The sequence below is a fragment of the Hibiscus syriacus genome, unplaced genomic scaffold (genome assembly GCF_006381635.1).
Source record: "Hibiscus syriacus cultivar Baekdansim isolate YM2019G1 unplaced genomic scaffold, ASM638163v2 tig00112501_pilon, whole genome shotgun sequence".
In the NCBI taxonomy this organism is placed as follows: Eukaryota; Viridiplantae; Streptophyta; class Magnoliopsida; order Malvales; family Malvaceae; genus Hibiscus; species Hibiscus syriacus.
The window spans coordinates 338,545-356,913 of record NW_024063348.1 but is presented as its reverse complement, the minus strand read 5'-3'; the positions used below and the strand labels follow the sequence as shown (position 1 = coordinate 356,913).

The 18,369-nt window shown below is 33.8% G+C and overlaps 3 protein-coding genes across 4 annotated transcripts; 2 read left to right on the top strand and 1 right to left on the bottom strand.

The window, feature by feature from the left end:
• The first annotated feature begins 2,586 nt into the window (after positions 1-2,586).
• On the top strand, positions 2,587-4,694 carry LOC120180751 (probable leucine-rich repeat receptor-like protein kinase At1g35710). Its single transcript, XM_039186037.1, has 2 exons — positions 2,587-3,427; positions 4,513-4,694. Exons 1-2 carry the CDS (start codon positions 2,587-2,589, stop codon positions 4,692-4,694), a joined length of 1,023 nt encoding a protein of 340 aa, XP_039041968.1.
• Positions 4,695-4,811: 117 nt separating this feature from the next.
• On the top strand, positions 4,812-7,168 carry LOC120180780 (receptor kinase-like protein Xa21). Of its 2 annotated transcripts, none has more exons than XM_039186076.1 (2): positions 4,812-6,660; positions 6,871-7,168. In XM_039186076.1, exons 1-2 carry the CDS (start codon positions 4,821-4,823, stop codon positions 7,143-7,145), a joined length of 2,115 nt encoding a protein of 704 aa, XP_039042007.1. In that variant the 5' UTR covers positions 4,812-4,820; the 3' UTR covers positions 7,146-7,168. The 2 variants fall into 2 exon arrangements, with proteins under 2 accessions (XP_039042007.1, XP_039042006.1); XM_039186075.1 differs by having other exon boundaries at positions 6,793-7,168.
• A 918-nt stretch (positions 7,169-8,086) lies between these two features.
• LOC120180798 lies at positions 8,087-16,735 on the bottom strand. The gene is made up of 14 exons (XM_039186093.1): positions 16,107-16,735; positions 15,009-15,095; positions 14,683-14,786; positions 14,467-14,517; positions 14,179-14,350; positions 13,758-14,078; positions 13,009-13,212; positions 12,400-12,876; positions 12,058-12,267; positions 11,349-11,537; positions 10,598-10,767; positions 9,265-9,417; positions 9,103-9,184; positions 8,087-8,845 (listed from the first exon to the last, which is right to left on the bottom strand). Exons 1-14 carry the CDS (start codon positions 16,629-16,631, stop codon positions 8,456-8,458), a joined length of 3,135 nt encoding a protein of 1,044 aa, XP_039042024.1. The 5' UTR covers positions 16,632-16,735; the 3' UTR covers positions 8,087-8,455.
• Between the last annotated feature and the right edge of the window lie 1,634 nt (positions 16,736-18,369).

Sequence of the window (18,369 nt, the reverse complement as noted above, 5' to 3'; positions counted from 1 at the left end):
TGTATCTTGTAAAATATTCCACATGCCTTCTTATGATTTGAAAAATGTCTACTTATTCTCTTGAGGCTTGGTAAAAATATACATTAATTCTTCTATAGTTTATTTATTGGCTTAATTTTAAATAAAAATGATCCTTTATTAACTACTTATTATTCCATTCTATTGATTTTTCAACATTTGAGAATTTTTGAGGAAAATTATTTAAATCCAAAGTTTGATAGAAAATTCACTTGACCCCCTATAATTTGAAAAATGGACATTTATCCCCTGAGGTTTGATGAAAAATCCACTAACCCCATAAAATGTTAATTAATTGAATTTTAAATAACAAGATAAATTCACCCCTTATTAGTATTATTCTATTTATTTTTGTTATCTTCCTTTTTTATTCAATAATTTTCAATTAAAAATATAAAATATATTTAATTATAAAATATTTAAATCATTATTAAACTAAAAATTAAATTATAATATAAACATAATTTCATATTTCTAAGTAAAATATGTAAGTTTAATTTTAGAAAACGTCCATGAATATATTTATCTTTTCATTTTGTCCTCTTTGCCATAGTTTTTATTTTTGCTTAACTATTGGGAGGAGATTCCATCAAGCAAACAATGGCACTCGCCACTGTTGGATACATGGCACCAGGTGATGATCTCATTTTTATTTTTTATATGTGCCAACTTTTATAGATATATGCCACTGTTGGTTATGGTTTTTAAAATTTATAAAACTAAAAATAAGGGAAAATTTTGGAATTTAATAATATATGATTCTTCTGTTTTGCTTCTGATATGGGGTAGAATTTTGGACTAGAAGATTTTGTCACCCCACATCTTATCAATCGTAGTCTTGACAAAAGAATACAAGACTTTGTTGAGATCAAAATTCGCGCCCGATCTATACGTATTTACGATAAGTAAGGAATTAAGGAATCGTTTTAGTAGGGTTAATCTAGTTGAGTAAAAATATTTAAGTTAATCAAGTTGATGAGTTATATATTGTAACTCGAATTTGATTTAAAAAAATTTCAAGTCTATTTGAATTTATAAAATTTTAGTCGAGTCGAATTTTTGTTTAAATTTAATTGTAAATATTTATAATATTATGATTACTTGATTCTAATTTAAATATTTTTTTTTATAATAATATACAATACATATATATTTCTTCATATATTTTTTTCATAAGTGATATATATATATATATATGATATATCATACAGAGTCAAGGGATTCGACTCAAACTTGAAAATAAATCTACTAATTACTCAAAATTTTGAGTTATTCAAGTTGTATTTTATAACTTGATTTAAACTTGAAAATTTTTCGAACCGAGTCGAGTTTATGAAAATACAACTCAAAGCCAATTTAAGTTGAGTTTTTTCAAATCGAGTTGAATAGAAAAAAAATCAAATTCCTAGTTGAGTCGAGTTTTGCTCACCCGCACACCCTAATCCTATTATATATATCTTATCAAGAATTTTTTTTTTCATCTATATATATTTTCGCACTCTAGTACTCTTAGTTATTTTACCTATCCACTCGAATCCGACCCGAGTTTAGGAGAGTTCATCTATCCTAATTTTTTATATTAAAATCTATACCCGATCTATATATATAATTCATTTTTATTAAATAAAATAAAGATTTAATTAAATAATAATAATATAAAAAGAAATATTATTATAATTATCTCTAAATATATAAATTAATTCTATTATTATGTCAAGTCAAAATGAATTTTTTCATCCTAAATCTAAATTTAACCCGATTTAATCTAAACTCGAATTTTCAAAATAAAAAGTTGAATCAATCAAGTCAGATTAAATGAAAATCCATCGAGTCTAAGTGAAATACTCATCCCGAATGCTAAGAGGACTTTGGTAAATAATTGAGGGATATTAGCACCATGATGAATTTTTACGAGTTGATCAACAATCATATTCATTTCCCTCAAAATATGATTGATAATGATCGATTAATTCCTTACGTCAACAATTGCTAATCATATTATACCGTTATCAAATTAATACTAAGTTAAAGCAAAAATCTAAATTTAGATATAATTGAAAAATAATCAATGATAAATAATATAATTTATCTTATTTTTTATTCATAAAATTAGTTAAAGACAATTGGGAAAAACCTTCACCGTAATCTTCTTCCTTATTTCCAGAAAAGCCTCCGTGTCTTCTTCCCCAACTCATTCCACCACTTCCTTCAATTTAAACCCATCACCACCATTTGGAACGTAAAGGCTTAAACCTTTAAAAGAAAAAATAATAGAAATAACTGGAAAAAGAAAAGGAAGAACAGTCTAACATTCTTCCCAAAACAATCCTTTAAATTTCAACTAATTGGACGTGTGGGAAGTATGTAGCAAATTAGAGACCCAGTAAGGACGCAGTTATTTATGGTGAAGACCAGTACGAGTTGACTTGTCTTAACAAAAAGATTGAGCCATTCATTTGTTTAATCAATGCTTGTCGACAACCCTTGTCCAATCTCATCAAAATGTCCAAATTCCATCTTCTTTCATCAGCTTTAATGTTCATTCGGTGTTTCATGGTTAGCTACGCCATGAATAAGAGGAACCTCACCACCGATCAGCATGCACTTCTAGCATTTAAACACCAAATCATCGATTCTCACAACATGTTGGCCAACAACTGGACGACCGATTACTCCGTCTGCAACTGGGTTGGCATCTCTTGCGCTGTTAAGCACGGTCGAGTCAGAGCATTGGATCTTTCCAACATGGATCTTATCGGAACCATCCCTCCACAGTTGGGAAACCTATCGTTCCTAGTCTCTCTTAATTTGAGTCACAACAATTTCCACGACCATTTACCCACTGAGTTGGGACAACTGAGTCGTCTGAAGCACATTGACCTGAGCTCCAATTTCATTAACGGTGAAATCCCGTTGTGGTTTGGAAGGTTGGATAAAGCTTTAGATTTGATCCTTCGAAGTAATAATTTGACAGGCGTAGTCCCTCCATCAATAGCCAACATGTCCAGCTTGGAGAACTTGGACTTGAACCACAATCTCATCCATGGGAACATTCCCCGTGAGATAAGCAAACTTGGGAATCTGAGGATACTTCGCCTGGCTCATAACCAACTTTCAGGTTCCATTCCTAAAGCCATTTATGGTATGTCCTCTCTGCAAATAATATCTCTTCCACACAATAATCTATCTGGTAGTTTGCCGGAAAATATATGTGGAGATCTTCCCAATCTTGAGGCACTTTACTTGGAAGAAAATGAGTTGTCAGGTCAAATTCCAGTAAGAATAGATGAATGCAGGAACCTTCGAGGGTTAAGTTTACACACCAATAGATTCAGTGGCAGCATTCCAAGGAGTATTGGAAATCTCACCACACTCAAAAACCTATATTTGGGTGATAATAATTTGGAAGGTAACATTTTTGTCTTTGATTTTTTATTTTTGTTCAGTCAAAACAAATTTTCATATGAATATATTTTTACAATAATTCTACAAACACAACGGTTCAAATCTAAAGTTTTAAAAAAGATTAATATTCTATTTAATAACCATGTCCACATGATAAATTCAATTTTTTTTATTTAAATATTATTTGATTCAGTTTAAAATATTTATAGATCAATATATTTGAGGTTATATAGTCCACAATTGATTTTAAGGTAAATTATAAATTTTATTATTTAAATTTCTTTTCTTTTTTATTTTAATCATTAAATTTTCTTTTTAAATTTACTTACTATATTTTTAATTTACTCTTATTTTAGTCACTCTACTATTAGATACTTATAATGTTATGATTATATATTTTTCTTTTATAAGTTATGAAATGACCCCAATTTTTTTTTTGTGAAACTCCTAATTTTGAGTTCTCTTTTAGTTTCTTGATTATGAAGTATCTTTTTTTCGAATACCAATGATGAAAAGATGGAGAAGCAGGAAACGAGCTATATATCTTGATTTCACACTGATCAGATGATGAATATTATAGATTAGAGTAATTGGATTTCACAAGTTTTGAATTTATGGTTGAATTTTATGAGTTTTAAAGTGATTTTGGTAAAATATAAACAAATAAAGTAATGGGAGACAATGAGATAAGTTCGTCAATACATTAAGTGATCGAAAAAGAAATCGGAGAATAATAATTATATCACCGGTATAATATAAGAATGAAATGGTAAAATTTTTATTTTTGAAAGAAGAAAAAAAAAAAAAAAAAGAGAAAATGATGTAAATAACATACTGATTTCGTGTCAACAGTCTGCAAGCGTATTTACGTTATAGGTTACTAAAAGTAAATTATAAACAATTATTATCTTATTATTTTTTTTTGTACATTATTATCACCTAGACTATTAGGAGAGAAAAAAATCCGCTTTTAAAATGGCAGCTTTTATATAGAAGCATCTCCTCCAATTTCTCTCAGTTTCGTCTTTGTCCTTTGACTTTGCACCTGAACAGGTATATGGTACTAAATTATTACTTTTTAATTTGCAGGTGAAATTCCATGTGAAATTGGAAAACTTGAGAGATTAGTACGTCTTTCTGCCAGACATATGAGTCTTGTTGGTTCAATTCCGACTTCCATCTTCAATATTTCTTCTTTGAAAAAAATTGCTCTCCAAAGCAATACTTTATCAGGTATCTCAATACAAACATTTCTTCATTTTTATGTTTGAAGTTAAGTCCTAAGATAATAGTAGTTTTAATTCAGAACTGTAAAAGTAATTAATAATAAAGCGTTTATTCTATTATTTTATTTCTTATATTGATATATTCAAACTCTTTTAGGTAAATTACCAGACATGAGTTCTCTTTCAAATCTTGAGAAGCTTTATCTATGGGGAAATACTCTTAGCGGAAATATTCCAGATTCCATCTGCAATGTTTCTAAGCTCAGATTCTTAGAATTAGATACAAACTCATTCTCTGGCCCAATTCCCAATGCACTTGGCAATTTGAGACTGCTCGAGGGATTATATCTTTATTCGAATCATTTGACCACCAAACCTTCAGTTCATGAGTCGAGCTTTTTCTATTCTTTGGCAAATTGCAGCTACTTGAGAATTCTAGACTTATCATTTAACCCGTTGAATGACATTCTTCCAACTTCACTCTCAAATCTCTCGATATCACTTAAACATTTTAAAGCCAGGGCTTGCAAAATTAGGGGCAACCTTCCCACGGAAATTGGTAGTCTAAACAATATTATGGAATTAGACCTTTCTACCAATGAGTTGGGTGGATCTATTCCAGCAGAAATAGGAAGGCTAAAAAACCTCCAATTTCTGGATTTTTCTGGAAATAAGCTGCAAGGTTCTATCCCACATGAACTTTGTGGCTTAAAGGGATTGCAGCAGTTATTGTTAGCTATGAATGATCTTGATGAACCTTTACCGGTATGTTTGGGCGATCTGATTTCTCTGAGTGTGCTAGATTTTTCCTCCAACAAATTGCATTCATCAATACCTTTAAGTTTTTGGAGCTTGAGTGATATCTTGCAAGTAGACTTGTCATCCAACTATTTTAATGGTTCACTTCCACTTGACATTGGGAATTTGAAGGTAATTATACGTCTGAATTTGTCAAGAAATTTTTTCTCAAGTGATATTCCTCCCACTCTTGGAAGTCTCCAAGATCTGCAAGTTCTACTTCTTTCTCATAATCGATTTCAAGGTCCTATTCCTGAATCATTAGGTGGCTTGTTGAGTTTGAAAAGTTTAGATTTATCTAATAACAACCTCTCCGGAGAAATTCCTAAATCTTTGGAAAGACTTTCGCATCTCAAATTTTTGGATGTGTCTTTCAACAGATTAGAAGGTGAAATCCCAAATAGAGGGTGTTTTGTAAACTTCACGGCCAAATCATTCATGAAAAACTATGCACTATGTGGCTCACCTAGATTACAAGTCCAACCTTGCAAGAATGACATTCATCGACAATCCAACAAGGCACTTCTCCATGCTTTGAAATATGTTTTGCCAATATGTGGTTCAACTATCATAGTTGTAGCTTTTGTAATTGTCTACAAAAAATGGCAAAGCAAGAGTACAAGCTTGACGACTGCAGAAGATGTAGTGCCTTTCAACAAATGGAGAAGAATTTCTTACCACCAATTATTGGAAGGGACGGGTGGATTTAATGAAAGCAACTTCCTTGGTTCGGGAAGTTTTGGCTCGGTATACAAAGGAATACTTTCAGATGGGATGGAAGTTGCAATAAAAGTTTTCAACTTGGAATTAGATGGAGCATTTAGGAGTTTTGATGTTGAATGTGAAGTGATGGGCAACATCCTTCATCGCAATCTTGTCAAGGTCATTACTTGTTGTTCTACTGCTGATTTTAAAGCCTTGGTGCTTGAGTTCATGCCTAATGGTAGCCTTGAGAAATGGCTATATTCCGAAAATCATTCTTTGGACATCCTGCAAAGAATCAACATAATGATTGATGTTGCGTCAGCCTTAGACTATCTCCATTTTGGATGTCTTTTTCCTGTAATCCATTGTGACCTGAAACCAAGTAATGTCTTGTTGGACGAAGACATGGTTGCGCATGTGGGAGATTTTGGAATTGCTAAACTATTGGGAGAAGGAGATTCCATCAAGCAAACAATAACACTCGCCACTATTGGATACATGGCACCAGGTGATGTTCTCATTTTTTCTTTCTTTCTTTCTATATTCCAACTTTGATAGATATTAGCATTTTATTGAAGAATTGTGATGCACCAACGGCATAATACCATTTTAATGATTCAATTCAATGTTTAAAATACAGAATATGGATCAGCAGGAATTATTTCCATGAAGAGTGATGTGTATAGTTATGGCATTCTATTGATGGAAACTTTCACAAGGAGGAAGCCTACCGATGAAATTTTTTCCGGAGAAATGAGTATAAAGCATTGGGTGAAAATGTCATTATCTAGTGGAATAAATGTAGGGGATTCCTGCATGATGCAAGAGGAGGATGAATATTTTGGTGTTAAATCAATTTGTATATCATCAATAATGGAATTGGCTTTGGATTGTTCGACCGACTTACCTGAAGATAGGATGGATATGAAGAACGTTGTTTCGAAGCTCAATAATATCAAAAGATATCTTCTGAACAACATTGGCAAAGATTAATACACTCAGAAATGTTACTGTTGTTACTGTTGACTCAGTAACACTGTTGATATTGGTAGACTTTATAAATAACCAGTTGTAAAGCATTTCATAAGTAATTGAAGAATATCAGTTTGCCAGAGTTTATTTTGTGCTGTTTGTTTCTCGAGAATTTTGGTTTCTCAACACAGGATCATACCTCATGTATTTTTGTTCTTCATATCATGGTCACATCAAAAAAGTAACCAATTGAAGTGGAAATTAAAAGGGGAACACCCACAAAAGCAAGTGGATAATCATGTCGTTCTTCCCTTTGCTAAGCTTTACTTAGCTTTATAAAGAACAGCCTCGTGGCTCAAATAAAAACCATGTATAACCTTGATACTGTCTAACAAGCTTTATAATCAGAAGGGTTTAAGGTTCAGGTATGTCCTTGGTTTGGGTTGCTAGTGGTGCTCTGTTCTCCATATGAAAAAGATTTGTCGTCGTTTTGGAATACGAGAGATGTAGTAAATAAAAATTAAATTTCTTAAAATTGTTTGATTAAACTCGTTTACTTCTATTAAATTAATTTACTTAAAAATAATAATAATTCCCATGCGCGAACTTCAAACTCAAAAACAAGCTCAGATTCTTCACTACTGATTACCAATCCTCAGGTTAGATCTACAAACTCAAGCTTACTCAATAACTCATATTCTTGGAGCTTAAACTTAGCTCAACACTGACAACTAAAATTCAAATCTTTTTCGAACTGAATCCCAGTAGCTGGTTAGAATTACTGATTTACACCCTAAATGAAACCAATTTCAGGATGGAAAATGCTTTCTTCAAGGATCCGATTATAAAATTTGCTTTTAAAAAGCTATCAAAGTAAACAAATAGCAAAGCCTCCGTCGAAACTAAACCATATCTGATAAAAATTGCCTATGAAAGATCCCAAAGTTGGTAAACAAAAGAGAGAAAAAAAGATGCATCACTGAATTGAATGTTCTTGTGTGGTGTGAAAAAGAATTACCATAATCGTCACCCTGTTAACCAAAAACCCACACTATGCCACCGGAGATAACCATGTAAATTGGCTTGAATAACTCGCGAACCATGAAAACACCGGGAAGCTATTTTTGTTCCCCTCTGCTTCTCAAAAAAGAATTGGAAGAATAAAATGTCTCCAACAAATCTGTTAGATTTGACTAGCCTTGTCTTGCCTGAAACACTTTTTCCGGCTTCCCGGTTTGAGAAAAGGCAAAGGGGTTTGGTATCCGTGTTAGGAGTTTGGTGATTCTAGGTTAGACTTAGAAAATTGACATCTGAATTGGCTTCTACGTATCCTATAATCCAAGTGGTCTCTGCCTATACCCATTCTTCATCCTTTCCAACAGTTTCTCTTTAGTTTTCCTCTTTTTATCCATCTTCAACCGATATCTTTCTTCCCTCTCCCTCTCATAAATTCCTTGCCAATGTACTTCTCCTGTCAATGGCCACAACCACATCTTCCTCGGATTGTCATCATCATCTGCAGCCTCAGCTAGATCTTCATCCATGGTCTTTAGTAATGTGAAATTAAAATATCTAGCCCACATAAATTCTTTCCGTTGTTCGACTGGATGCTGCTCTTCGAGCAAACCAGAGTGCGGCTCAATGAAGATCATCCTCCGCCCACTATGGTAAGCCCAAACATTGACCAAAAGTTCCAATACCCGACAGTAACATTGTTTTTTCTGGCCATTATTAAATAAAGCGAGAAGAACAACATTAGATTAGACTCTAAATGGAACCTATAAATATTATAGGAACAAGGATCTAAATAGCGGTCACGGATGCAATCTCGAAGCAGTCATGTTTATCGCAGTTGCAGGAATAATGCATTGTTGACAGTGAATATCAGTGGATGAGAGAGCCAAAACTGTAGAGTAATGGTCAAAGCATCATGTTGTGGCTTGCTATCTAAATCACTTACAGGAACAAAAGAGCTTACCTCGAGATATGTTGAACCCAACAAACACATGTTGGGCTCACTAGAATTGGAATACAAGGCATCAAGAGAATCAACAAACATCCTGCAGTTAAATTATACAAGTTTTCAGTCATCATCAACTGGATAAAATGCAATAAAATGAGTAGAGAACTTATAAATTACCGTGAAAACATAACAAACTCCAAAAAGGACTTGGTTGGCATCACCCAGCTATGTAAGGAAGACCAGTGACTTTCATCTTGGGGCATGGGAGGAAGAGCTTCCATATCCGATGGTAAGTTATACATCTTGCGGTAGGCATTTTCAAAAGCAGTTCTGCAGGCATTTTAAGCATCAAAGCGACTCATATAGTTTTCATATAATAAGAAATTTATTGCAAGTTAAATCACAAAGCAGTTGCATGTCAAGGTAACTCAACCACAAATATATGTGGACCCTGTCCCTTCACAGAAAGTATGAGTTTCCACCTAGGGATTATATGGACTCAAGCACTCCCACTTTAATAGCAAACTTTTGAAGTGTGGTTCGTGAAAGGTATCAGAGCTATCCACCATATACCTCAAATGCAATCATGCTGCCTACAAGGTGACCAGAAAAACAGTGCTCGCCTGGGGTTAGAATAAGCAGCACAAAGCCATAGCCCATGTAGGCGGCAGGACTGCAGAGCATGCCTAGATTTTTATTATCCTAACTGCAAGGTCTGGGACTTGAATCCCTTCCTTGCGAGGTTTATTTGGAACTAGTATCTCCCATCCTAAAAATTAGCTTTTGGGGTGTGGTTCTCCTAAGGCTTATATCAACTGTCACCTCCAAGCCCATGAAACCTGACCGCCAGGTTCATGAACAACTGTTGATATTTGAATATAACAGCCACGAAGTAAATCCCAGCCAATGATGATCGTGTATCTTGTCACCCATTGAACCTGATCTTGGTCCATTTTCAGGAAAAACATTGAATCCTAATCAGACCAGACTTAACAGCTGATAAATCACAGCTAATGATTGCCTCTTCACAATCCCACCTATCTTTTTTTTGTCTTATAAAATACATCGTAGAATAGGAAAATACAGCTTTTATCGTGAAAACTGAAGAATGATGTTTTCCTTGGTGCCATATTTAAAAGAGTAATCAAAATGGTTCCATGATGGCTTAAGCAGAGAAAAAATGACACATTTTATTTGAAGTAAATCCTAACAGAAAGAAGAAACCAGGGAGAAAGCAACTTAAAATAGCAGAGATAATCTCTATGCCCTGGCAGGTAAATAAAATAGAAACAAGACCAATGGAATGGAAAGCAAAGAAACTGAAAGCAGGGGAGAAGTTGTATCACTCTATACCCACAACATGAAAAGATGGCAAGCAAAACACCCTCACTCAACTTTTACAAAATTAAAGCGCAAATCCTGGCATAAGCAAGGTGTTACAGTACAGATGAATCTATCATCTATTATGCTTAATAATCATAATATCCAACTGATATTAGGTGAAACAAACCTGCAGTATCCAGCATTTAATATATCACACATCGACCAAAATGAAAGTGCATCATTGCTTCCTTCACCTCCACCATCAAAATCAAGGCGCGCCCAAAAGTACATTACATCTCCTTTACTTCTTTGTATTGTTTCTTCTAGAACTTTTTCAGCTTCTGTGGACAATGAAACCTATTTCATGAAAAAGACTGAGAAGTCAATAATTGAATACTCTAAAAACTGATACTCGTGCACTTGAAGCAATAGGTACCAAAACAGCAGCAAAAATGGATGGTTTAAAGGTAAAAGACGGTAAACAAATGGAAAAATGGTAGTATATGAGAGTAAACCACCATTTGTATATTTGAGAGTAGTGGAAAGTAAAGTGAACTTAAGCCATTATCATTGCAACTTAAAGATAGTTATTTAGATAAATAGAGGGGTAAAATGGAAATCATCAAGCAGAATACTGTTCTCTAAAATCCTCCAGACTGGAGGGCATCAGAAAAAGAGGTTCATGGGGATTGGTTCACCTTCAAACCATCACCCAATTCCCCGCATTACCTCTTTCCCAAAAAGGACACACAAATGCACATCTAAAAGGATAGAGTTACCATTAAGTCTCTTCGTTATAGTCTGTTGAATGACTCCCCCCCCAACCCACCCAAAAAGTGAAAAGAGAGAAAGATAATTGAAAACAAGGATTGGTTCATAAAACTCCAGCTAATATTCAACATGTTGAACGCCATATTAAATATCAATATAAGGAATACCTTCCTACCAGCAGCATGCCATGATTGAAAACCAATCCAAGGTCTCCTGTGAATGCTATCCACCCTATTTGCAATGGAGAATATTCCTCCAACTTCACATAATAAATCCCTATAGTAAGTATCATTCAAAAGTGGAAGTCGGCCAACTGCATCCACATCATCTGATGTCAACCTCCTTGCTCTTCTAGACTGGCATATAAAATGAATAGTTACAAAATGTAGAAAGTATTTCACACCATTTTTCAGTAGGCAGACAAACTAAAAAGGAAAGCTCCTCCAATAAAAGGGGAGAGGAGACTAAGGAGCAGTACAGAAAATGCAAAAAATCAGCTAGTTCTAAAAAAGTAGACTATATTAAGGAAGGATAGAGGTGAGGTAGCAATGATGGTGAGGAAGTTATTATCCGAACACAGTTTCCTCGCGTTGCAAAATTGCACATCACTCTTGAGCAATCATGCTTCTATCCACCCTTTCCAAGAAGACTAAAGTTACCCAATAATTACAAAAAATAAAAATCAAAGCATTTTCATCAAGAACCATAGAAATATATTATTTATACAATAATTTTTGCAAAGTGATTTCTCTTCATCAAATCACACCCAACAGTTAAGTATAAAGTTCCCCAATCACAGAAACACTTATGAGAAGGTGATGAAGATAAAGATTGATTAAAAGATAAAATGTCAAATATGGATCAGGAGAAACTCACAAGACTTAGCCCACGGTACAACGATCCATGGTGCAAGAATGGCCATGCCCCAGCTCCACTATAGATCTCATAAATGCAAACAGTTTGACCTGTTCTTTCTAGCTCTCCTTCATCTCTTTCGTTTGCTTCAAACCTCAGTTTCTCAGATTTCCGAGCATTTCGATATATCTCATCCCATACACCAAGATCTCTCTCTGTTCTTTCATTAATCTATAGATTTAAGGGGGAAATAATATATTTTTCATGTCACAGTTTATTCATGAGAATGTTAAATGTTAAAAGAAAAAGGCGGGGTGGGAAGAGATCAAAACAAGGGGGTTGTAATAGTTAAGTATATTATACCTCCTCCATTTCAAGTCTTTCGTAATCTTCAAAGTTCTCTATTTCCGTCACAAGATCCAGGTCTTGTCCAGTAAGGGCATCCTGATCCTGAATCTCAGTCCTATTCTTAGACTTGTCAACGATATGTTTGGTGAATTCCTCAAGGGCATGAACAACACTAGAATTTACAGAAATATCAACATTGCTGTTTTCTATTTCCTTCCAGAAAAGGTTCCACTCCCAGGATCCCTGCTTAAGTTCAGAAACAGAATCTGGCAACAAAACATCTGATGGGAAATAAAGTAAATTCACCAGAACGCTTGCATAACCAGTTATGCATTCAGACGCCAGAATGTTCTTAGCAAGCAGTCTTCCAGAAGAAGCAACTGTTTCAGAAAATCTAGATAATCTGCCATTCGATATCAAAAGTGAGAAAGCCCTCAATAGAGTATCAGGGTTATGTCTTTGAAATAAAACACAATGGGTTCCATCAGCCACCTGCAATAAAAGAGCAGCTTAAAATATAATATGAATAGAAAGTCCCTCTAATTCTCTCACTATCTCCCCCTCTTTCTCGCACACACAAATCAGGAACTATGAACTAAGAGGATATAATTTTAATGGACCTACATATTTTTTGACGATAGGAAAATCAGGTGTGATGATAGGGATTCCAAAGGTCATGGCTCGGATAATTAATGGAGGAAAACCCTGTTCTTCTTGGGAGGATCCATACATAACAATGTCAGCCATTAATAAAACTCCATTGGCATCACCATCCAAGCCATAATGCCTAACAGAGCCTTGAGTAAGTCCTAACCGTGATGCAACTTGCTGCACAGACACACAAGGTAAGACATCAATCTTGAACATAGGCAGAAAACTAACCACAATGCAGCATGCTGAAGACATCATATACATAGAATAGAGGACAAAAAGAAAATTACATGACAACTTTTTATGATATTCTCTCCAGGTTTAGCAGTCTTTTCATATTTCTAAGCTTTTATCATTCTAGCAATATGTGACTAATTGAAAGAGAGAAAAAAGTTAGGCCATAATAAAATTTGTAAGCGTATAACTCCAAAAAGAATAATCTGAAGTACGAAAGACAAACTACAACTGAATAACTTAAGCTAAGTACTCAAACTAAATAGCAAAATCAGGAATTCTCCTTTAATCCAATCAGTAAGACAACATTTCTTTGTTACCAATTTAATGTATTATTACCCTTATCACATTAATCACACAAGTTCAGCCAATAAAGACTTCTTTCAATTCAAAATGGAAGCATCAATATACACAACAGAAAGGTATAAGGAACTTATGAATATATAATATCATACATATATATGATGCACCTATCAATAATTGGCTACCTGTAAAGCACCATTATATCCATAAGTGGAGTTACCACTCAAGAAAATAAATTTAAATGACCCTTCCGCATCATTTCTCCTTGCGTATCTCACAAGGAGAGGTTCGATAGTTTGCATTGCAACAGCATAGTCCCACGATAACTCATCATAGAAGAAAGAACTTCCAACAACAAGAACAACCATATCATCCATGCTAAACCCATTGTCTTTCCTTAACTGATGCTTTGCATGGGTCTTACTGTAACTTTCTGCACCCCACACATCCACAGGTGATCCAGGAATTACATGGAAGTTTCCAGTGTCAAGCATGCTATATAACATCTGATATGGGAAGGAATGGAAATTGAAACAACATAAGATGTCTGCTAGAATGCCATCAAAAAAATTCTGTGTGTAAGTATAGGCAGAATGTCAGATTTACCGGTAGTGTAAAATCAGGGAACAAAATAACATTGGCCCTGGTAAAAGTAGTTTTCCAATTAGAAACAAGATGATCCAACCCCATCTCCTCATAGACAGGAAGTCGTTTTGCCAGAGTATCTTCTTGAATTATCCATATAAGTGGTACTGTATCAAAAGGCTCCTGCATAAGGCTGCATGCAGATGTAACTCACTAACTCATCTCAAACTAAAAAAAAAAATTAGAGGAGTTTGTGGTGTTCAGAAAGTCTGTATATGGTGGAAATAGTAAGCTAGATATAGAAGGTACCTTGAGACAGCTTCTTTTGCTTCAAGAGAATCAGCAATAACACCTTCAAACCTGTAGAAAATTAAAAAAAAAAGACATAAAAGATCGATGCCAAGTAAACAAATAAAACTAGTACACACCACAAACTTCAAATACAAATAAAAACCAATATAAACATAATTGAGAGGGAAAAAAGAGGAGAAAGAGAATTCATAATACAGGAATTAGATAACATACAGAGACCAATCGATATGACCAAATTGCTCTGGACCTAAAATTGAAAACTGAACATTCAGGTCCTCCCATATTGCATGTGCTTCGCCACTTCCTAGTCCATAAATCTGTCAATTTGCAATTGTAAGGATCCATAACATTTTCTGAGCTAATCAGTAGAAAAATAAAAACTTTCATGCCTATAATGTTTGGAAGCAGAAACATGTGTACACATTACTAACATGTCCACCATACAATGGAAGTTATAGAAGATGTATCATAAAATCAATCGTATGAGTATATTCAAAAACTAGAAACACCAATGGAAATAAATTTTTAAAAAAATGCACCTTAAATACATAGCCAAGCCTCTGAAGACTCTTTACCACAGTCACCAGCATCAATGATTGTGGGTTCTTCTTCATGTTCCCCAAAATCTGTCAATTATGAAAGATACACAATGTAAATGCAAAACTCAAACCACTCAAAATAGATAAATAGCATAAAGAAGTTGTGAATATTCAAGTTTAAACATTGAACAAATCATTTTCATAGTGTCGATTTAGTACTAAAAAGTAAAAACTTTTTCTTATCAAGTTATTTTATTATTTTTTCCTTAATTTGGAAGTTTTCAGTAGTTAAGACCAGAGAAAAAAAATATGATCTAAGTATCAAGTTATTTTATTTTATTTCAATTTTCATTTTAATTATCACTAATCTGTAATCATAAACTCCCTATTTTGCCAAAAAAAACCTAGAACCTACTCATATGCAACTTTCAGCATTGAGCAAATCATTTCCATAATGTCAATTTAGTACTAAAAAGTAAAAACTTAATTTGCTAAAATTCTGTACTTAATTGTTCAAAATTCAAAAATAGTGTCACAATAAAGGATGGAAATTATAAATTATGAAACTCAATGAAAACATTACACAATAATTTTTTTCTCAACAATGACCAACACTTTAAGAAAAAAAAAGAAAAGAAACCTATACTGAAGCTTCTGAGTTAGCCTTTCAAGATCTAAAAAATAGAACAACATTCATTTTAGCAAAATAAAAAGAAACTCGCAAGCAATTCATAACCAAAGTAACCGTGAGTTATTCATAAACCATAGGGCTAAAAGAATCACACACACAAAAAAAAACTACTTACAATTTCGATTCGGCCAAGCCACTACTTACAAATTAGAAATCTAAAGAAAAAGAATATAAAACTTCAATAAGCTAATCCAAAATCATAAACTAACAGGAGAAACAAAAAAATAAATAAATATAACATCTGATTACGAACTGAATTATGAATAAATAAACATCTGAATTATTAACTTTAAGTGCACTTAACATTCTAACCAAATATAAACATCTGAAATATTAAGTCCTAACCGAAGATAAATTTCAATTAAGTAATCCAGTTATTAAAAGAAAAATGAAAAAATGTGACTTACAACGGCAAGTCTTGGGCCGCGAATTCCAATCCTATCAGTCGATCTTATTGGATCAAGACCACCACCTTCAGCAAGCAACCTTGAGATCCCTGCCGGCATAAACTTCAACGAGCTCCCGAACCTCAACCCTTCTCTAATAGACCTCCTCCAACTCCTCTCCCCTCCTTGCCTAAACAACATCACCGTAATCGAACTCTGCATCACCATTGATGCCACAGCAAAAGCGAATACGGAGAAAAATATCAAGAAATAAAACAAATAAATGCCTCGAAAAGGGAAGTGCAATAATCCTTTCCGGTTGAACCGGGCGCGGTTTCTAACTAGAGGCCGTTCGAGGAGAGAATATTGTTTAGTTCGGTCCCGACTTTGGCCAGGATTTCTTTTGAGAGGAAACCGATCGCGGATCGAGTAGATTCCTTGATCGTTGTTATTGTGGTTGCTGTCACTGTTGTTGTTAATGGCGTTATTTTTTCCATTTTCGTTGGCATTGTCGTCTAGTCTCGGAGGAGACGAGTCTCGGCCCATAGGAAGTGATTCCTCCCTTCTTTACTTTCCTTTTCCTTTTGTTATGTTCTCGAGAAAGTTACGGAAATTTCAGAGAGTTTTGTGACAGTTGGCTTTGAAAGAGAAATCAATAGTGAAAAATCGAGTTGTTATTGGAATTTATATGATCTTTTTTCTTTTTTCTTTCTGGAAGAAACGGTGGTCAAAGTTCACGCGCCGGTAATAAAACGCGTCAAATTATTTGTTTTCATGGCTAGCTATTTTATTTTATTAGGCTGGCTACGCTTATACCTGGCCCAAATGTTTTTCCCTTAAACGTTCGAAATATATATTATATTATTTAGGGTGTGTAAAATATCCAATTTGATCTGTTGATCTATTGCTTTGATGTATAAATTCGAATATCTAATTTATTTTTTATTTTTAGATAATTTAGATCAGATATTTAAAAAAATTGAATAATCGAATCAAATATAGATTGGATAAATTTTAATTTCGGATTATCTAAAAATCTGAAAATTTTGGGCATTTATATTTTAGAGTAGCATTTAACTAAATAAATGAGTAACTCACTAACTCATTAAAGCTCAAGCTCCATAAAAATTAAGATATTTAATTATTTATTATGTGTGAGTAATTATATATATATATATATATATATATATATATATATATATATATATATATATATTGTCAAATTAAATTTTATATTCGGATCCATATATTCGGATATTCGATATGAAAATTCAGATATCTAATTTTTCGAATTAGATACGGATAATTATTTTCAGATATCCAAATTTTTGGATCAGATCAGATCTGATATCCGAATTTTTGAATCGGATATGATATTCGAGTTTTTGAATCAGATCAAATCCGATATCCGAATTTACACACTATATTATCCCTAATATATTCCAGCCTTTAAATATTTTTTTAAATTTGATAAATATTTTAATTTATTAGAAAATAAATTTAAAATAATAATTTCAAAAGTAAATTGATAATGAATCAAATAATTATATTATATGTAATAATATAATAAATTCAATTAATTAACAGTCGTGGAGAAGGAGAGGCCCAGGAGAATGAAGAAACGATCGGGGTAGGGTAGATCGGCACTGAAGAAGGGATGCTGAAAGTAGAAGCGTCATGGAAAAGAAGATTGAGAAGATAGAAGGGTTATGAGAAGGCTAGGTGCATCAGTTTTTGTGGATAACGTCAACAAAAGAGTATCACAGACGATGCTAAAGGATTTTTTCCAAACTTACGGAGTCGTACTAGATATCTACATATCATATTCGAATCCGAAGAGGAAAATGAAGAGCTCAACGTTTGCTTTTGTCAGATATAGAAACTTGGAAGAAGCTAAGCGCGCAGTCACGGAGGCTGATGGAAGATGGATCGTCGGCAGATCGATTAGGGTGTTTCTAAGCTTGGAAAAGTGAAACAACACTCCAAACAGGAAGATGACGGTCACAAAAGTTTGGAAAAGGTCGGATTCACTTAGGGATAAGAGGTCTTTCAAAGAAGTAGTGACAGGCAAAGAAAAATCTCACCCCGAGCCTGGAAACGGTGTTAGCTAGAGTGGACAAGTTATAAATGTAAGGTTGCTTGATGATGAGTCAAAGAGTGACGCCTCGCTTGGGGACATTCCATTGAACGAGATAGAGTTGACAAAGGAGGAAATAGGTTGGAGAAGCAAATGTCCGGTTAGCTATATTAAAGGCATGCCAACATCTACATAGTCCAAGAGGGA